This window comes from Rosa rugosa, chromosome 4 (genome assembly GCF_958449725.1).
Source record: "Rosa rugosa chromosome 4, drRosRugo1.1, whole genome shotgun sequence".
NCBI classification, from domain to species: Eukaryota; Viridiplantae; Streptophyta; class Magnoliopsida; order Rosales; family Rosaceae; genus Rosa; species Rosa rugosa.
The window spans coordinates 5,091,098-5,097,097 of NC_084823.1; the positions used below are offsets into that span (position 1 = coordinate 5,091,098).

The following is a 6,000-nucleotide window of genomic DNA, read 5'->3' on the forward strand; positions in this document are numbered from 1 at the left end:
GCTCAAAACAAGTCCAGATTCGTTCCTCAATTCCCTCAAGATATGTTGGCCGAAATTAAGGAATTAAAATCTGCAGTATTAATGTGAAAATCAAGAGAAAATCAAGGGGAGGACATTAAGGATAAAGCCATGGAGAGATTTAAGGGAGAAAATGTTCAAAATGCGTCCAGATACATTGTCTAGGTTCATGCCTAGATATTTGGCCGAAATTTATGAATAAAATCAGAAATAATCCTTGGAAATTCGGCAACAATATATTAGGGATTGATTTTGGAGCTTTTTGATTGGTTGGATGACACAACAGAGCTGACGTGGCGCTACGTGATTGGTCGAAGCTGTGTGGCATTATCAGATTAATTCCTTGGGAAATTAAAAGAAGGGTCATGAAGCTTGGCCGTCCCCTATATAAACCCCCTATGCTAGACGTTTGAAACACACACTTTCATTCAGAAAATTCTCCATAACATCATAAGCTCTCTCTCTCTCTCCATCCTCTAGTTGCAAAGTTCTGCGTTTTCAAGCAAGGAGAGGAAGAAGAAGAAGGAGCCGTGAAGATCATATCCTCCATCGTCCACCTCTTCAAGATCCAACCATCAAGCTCTCCATCTCCATCTCCACTCACGGTGTAATTCATTCTTTTTCCATGTAATCTTTTGATTTCCTTGTTTGATTTCGTAGGAATTTGTTTCTAGTTAACAATAACGTTCAGGGCAAAGTTTAAGCCTAATTCTATGTTTAAATAAAGATTTTGAATTCCATAATTGTGATTTTAGTTGCTTGTGTGAGTTTGTTCGATTGAATTTGCTTGACAGAAAACTTTTATATGTTTATCTTATTTGGGTCGACACTTATAGGATTTGCATGTAATTGGTGCTAGATTTAGGTAAACGCACTACTACAAAAATCCAATCAGACGACACCTTTCAGACGACGCATTACAGTTTTCCGCCGTCTGATTGATTTTTATTTTTTTAGACGTCGTTTTTATAAAATTCGTCGTCTGATATGCAATTATGAATTAGTTCAGAAGACGTTTAATGACAGAACCGTTGTATGACCCTAAAAAATTTGAGCGGCAAGTTTTCCACCATGTAAGTGGTGCCAAATCGCATCTCAAACCCTGAATTTTCCCCATACCATGTATTGATCATACGATGAAAAATAATAAAACTGTCGTCTAATCAATATGTTTGATAGAAAGGAGAGAGATTTCCCACCACCATTTTTCTTCAACTTCCAAAGAGGGAAGTTAAATTGATAGGAGACAAATCCCAAATTTCAAACGGCCGCATACATACCACATTTTTATAAAATTCTGTTGTGTGAGTCGTTGTCCGAATTAATGTAGGCCGGGCATGAAACACTTTCAGAAAAGAAAATAACGAAGAACTCAAACCTCCTCACTCTCTCTCTCGACATAGACCTAAAACCAAAACCCGAATCTCCTCACTCTCCCGACAGCGTCTCCCCAAAACCAAAACCAAAACCAAAACCTACACTTGAAGTCCATCGGATCCAAGACCTTTGTTCTACAGTCTACACCGACACCAAATTCATCGGATCCAAAACCAAATCAGTAGACCTCGCTCCTCTCTCCCTCTTATCTTCTACACCTATACCCCAAATCCATCTCTCCAACAACCAAATCAGTTTCCACATCAAACTAATCTGAGAGGAGCCTCTCCGGCGTCAAAGATGACGTCGTCACCGGCAGCCAAACTCCCTTGGCTTAAATCGAGCCTTCACTTTCCAGCACCAATGGGTATCCAATTTCTCTTCTTTTCGATTTTGACCTAAGTTTTTGATTTCCTGAATTTTGGGGATTTTGATTTCTGATGCGATTATTTTTTTGTTGCAGTAAGAGGACCAAGAGGGAGGTCATCGGGCTCAAAGTGGAGGGTCCGAAGATCAGAATTAGAGCTCTAGTCGACGGCGGAGGCGCTCATGTGAATACTGAAAAGAAAGACAAAGGTTGGTAGTGAATCGAATCCATTCGAAGCAAAAGGGATAGTGTGATTGATACCGAAATAGAGATGAGCCAAGTTTCATCTCTTAGCTTCCGGCCTTATTATGGCTCTCTCAGTTTCTCAGTTAATCGGACTTCCTCTTTTTGTCGCTTCAACCTCCCCTTCCGATGCCCCACTACTAGGTATTAATAATCTCTCTCTCTCTCTCTCTCTCTCTCTCTCTTCTGGGTTCTCATTTCTCACTTGTCTACTTTCATTTGCTTCATTGTTTTTGTCAAATCATGAACTGTAACTGATGGTCTGTAACTGTTATATCTCTGTGAGTACTTGAAACAATTATTCCATGAATTTCTGTGTATTGCATTTGTTCTTGCTTTCATGTGTGTTTTTGATTCAGTAGATTATTTACAAACCTTTGTTTTGTAGCTACTTTACTGTATTTGGTAAAAGTCCTCTATATTTCTGATTCTCTTGGTTGGAATTTGAGTTTACAGTGGATTGCGAGGCAACTCTTTGACTGGAGCACTGTCCCCTGATATGTGTCAATTAACTGGTCTGTGGTACTTGTAAGTATTTTCCTTCTGTATTTCAACCAGTTTTGGTTTCTTTGTGTTCTTTTTGTGTTTCTGTTGGTATTGAAGTTTCCTTTTATGCTCAGTGATGTTAGAGGCAATAACCTGACTGGCCCGGCGTCTTGTATCAGATCACCAAAATCAATCTTTACAAGGTTTGTTTATTGCTGGGTTTTGAGAAATGATATAGATTTGAGATTGGTTTGAATCTTCTGGTTTTGAATTTGATTGCTTGTGTGTAATGTGAGAGTGGATTTTGTTTTGCGCTTTCTTGATTGTTTAAGGGTTTAGGGTTTATGCTGGTTTTTTAATTTTGGCAGGATGGTAGGCATGGAAAGGCTTGGGGAGTCGTTCATAAGGAAGGTGGGTTTTACATTTCATGGAATTGGCCTTTTTCTGTGCTCGATTTTAGTTCTATTTGCATCAGTAGTATTTAGCTTTGTTGCATTATTAGATAGGATTGGTTTCGATACTTATTTCGTATAAGAGTTTCTAGTGTGAAGAAGTGACTCAAGGGAATTATAATTGTCTACCAGTTGGTTGGTTTTGCTAGTCGAAGTACCAGGGTCTACTCAATTAGGCTTACTACTCTGATCAATGTTTGTTTTCTGATGGGTTGTGCATTTCATTTTGATCCTCTATGTACCATTTGTCTTGTGGTGGCCGAATTTTGATAATTCCATGTGGGATATCTCTTAATAATTATCTTCTTTACATTCATTTGGAACATGTCCTGAATGGTTGGGAATTGGTGCGTCTAGGTTTTGGTCCAAAGAATTGTTTAGGAAACTGGTTAGAAATACTTGCATAAGAGATTGAACATGCATCTTGTAATTTGCAATTGCCCCAGACTGAAGTTCTTAGGAAAAGTCCTAAGATTTATTTTGATTTTAAGTTTTTGGTGCATATTGATGGTTCATTGTCTTCTAGCTTTGGACCTTTGTTATTGTGAGGTTTAGTTGGGCGGTTCTGTTTTGTTGTTCTAGTGTTGTTAGATTCATCAAGTGCTCTTGCCATGATAATTACTACTCATGAAGATTAGTGTGCTATGTATTCTGTGAGCCAAGTAGAATAAGCAACATATCTAATACTCTGCAGTCTTGTTAAAAATAAATAATGCCTTAATGGCTCTACATTTTAACACACACAATTAATACTTATCGTGGCAAGGTTGAAAGCCCTTTGTATATGAAATAGAAGCTGTATCTCTCCATGTGTATGATAGTTTGTCCAATGATAGTTTATCCTAAAGTTGACCATTCCTATTTTCCATTTAGTGGTTTGTTGATTCAATTTCTTTGAATTCATTCTCTGATTTGTTGATTTTTATTTTTGTAGACTCGGTAATTTAAATCTTGAAAAGCTTTACATGATTTGTTGTTCTGATTGTCGTTAATTTGAGCTGTGTTTCAGTGTTAGTTTGGCATTCTTTGGCAGAAAAAAAAAGAAAAAAAAATAACTCAACTGGCTTGCCTCTGCAAACTATAAGAGAACTTATCTGAATGATGAAATTGAGATATATGTGCTCTTAAAATCCTTTATCCATACAGGTTTAGTGAGATTTTAGTATCATACTGCCATAGACTTGATTGATGTAACTTATAGTCAATCAACTGGAGATTGCACAATTTTCAGTATAGATTTACTAATTTCAAGGCTTATGCACCTTCCACAATTATTTTGAATTTGAGCATTCTTATGAGCAGCTTCACACCAATTATTTCTATCTCACAATCAGAATACAAAACTTCCTTTGTAGCAGTGAATTATCCATTTGTCTTTTATCTTCGTTCTTCTTATACTGTTGACTACTTCATTAGGTTATTAGTATTTCTTCTGGGCTTATCATTCATGCTTTGGTCTTTGCTATTTGTACCAGGTTTCAGGTGAAAAAGAAGCAGTTTTTTTTCGTAATTTCATTACTATTGTAATGTTTGGTGCTATTGGTACATTAGTGTCCTGCACCATCATAGCATTTGGTACGTTTCACAACTCTCTAGCTAGATAAGGTTTCCATGATGTGAAGTACGTATAACATTAGTGATTTATGAGTCAAAGTTGTTCTAGTGTGATACAAACATTTGAATAGTTAAGCATATACTAAATCTTCAGGTCAAAGAAGTAAGTTGTTGGGTATGTACATGTCTGTTCATAATCTTAGAACTTTAGAGCTATGGTTTGGAATGATTTTTGTTTACAAAACGAGTTTGGTTACTGCTTTTGCTTTGTGACATGGCTCACATCAGTGGACTTGTTTATGCTCAGGTGTGTTTTGGATCCTTTGTGTTCCAAAATTATAGTATTGTCAATTATTCAAGATTTGCTCAAGTATTGTCATTGGCAATGCATATTGGAGGCAGTAATCTTTTTGATAAAGCAGCTGCTTTGCATATCTTAGCTTCCATATGCACAGATGGATTAACGCTTGTAGGAATTATGTCATTCCAAATGATGCATGCATTACGGCTATCCGTTCCCTTGAATTTGGTGAAACATGGAGCACTTAAAGAAGCTTTAGATATAGTCCAGTTTGTTGTTTCCTTTCCTAAATGATGAGAACATGTATAAATTTAGTATTTCATTGACCACATATGTGAATAAGTATGTTGTTTCCTTTTTTCTAATCTCAGGTACATGATCCTAGCATTGACTGGTGAGAAAGGGTATAATTGAATTGCAGTGTTTCTGTTTTGGCATGTGTACCCCTCAGTGAACTATTGATCCATATGCAGCTGGAACTACAGAAAGAGAGCAAAATGCTCCTACAGAAGCTTCTAAAGCTAGACTCCAATGAGGCCATGAGAGCAGCAAAGCTTGCATAGCTAGACTTAAGTAAATTTTTGGATGTATATTGCTAGGAGACTAGTATTAGATGTACTCCTTTTGTAGATGAAAGATTACATTTGCACAATCTATTTTGGTGCATGATGTGGATTATAACAATTTCTTCTATATATTGATCAGCTACTGTTAATTTGATCATTTTTTATTTCAGTTTCAGCATATACAATGCATTGAATCATTCTATTAGGACAACAATAACCACAAAAAAACTGTCGTATGTGCACAATATTCACAATGACCTAAAAATAAAAACTGTCGTCTGAATTTAAAATAGATCATGGATACTTTGAAAAACTGTCGTCTGAATAAAAATCACACAACGGGCATAAAATAAAGCGATCTCTGAATTGCAATCACACAACAGTTTCTAAAGTCGCCCGTCGTCTAAAGAATAGTCACGCAACAGCTAATGCTATCGACAGGCTGCCGGCATGCTGCCGACATGCTGCTGCCATGCTGCCGAGCCCTTCATACGACGGTTCCCTACAATTGACTTTCATCAGACGGCGCCTCGATATACGACGGTCAGCCTCCATATCAGACGACAGTTTTTGCCCATCGTCTGTTTCAATTTCTGTAGTAGTGACGATTCACCTAATAGTTTTGTGAACCTAAAT

The 6,000-nt window shown here is 37.1% G+C and overlaps 1 protein-coding gene across 2 annotated transcripts; it reads left to right on the top strand.

Moving 5' to 3' along the window:
- The first annotated feature begins 1,320 nt into the window (after positions 1-1,320).
- On the top strand, positions 1,321-5,518 carry LOC133743835 (uncharacterized). Of its 2 annotated transcripts, XM_062171883.1 has the most exons (7): positions 1,321-1,762; positions 1,859-2,149; positions 2,462-2,533; positions 2,626-2,694; positions 2,860-2,902; positions 4,419-4,518; positions 5,170-5,518. In XM_062171883.1, the coding sequence occupies exons 2-7, from the start codon at positions 2,034-2,036 to the stop codon at positions 5,175-5,177; spliced, it is 408 nt and encodes a 135-aa protein (XP_062027867.1). In that variant the 5' UTR covers positions 1,321-1,762; positions 1,859-2,033; the 3' UTR covers positions 5,178-5,518. The 2 variants fall into 2 exon arrangements, with proteins under 2 accessions (XP_062027867.1, XP_062027868.1); XM_062171884.1 differs by lacking the exon at positions 4,419-4,518.
- Positions 5,519-6,000: the final 482 nt, after the last annotated feature.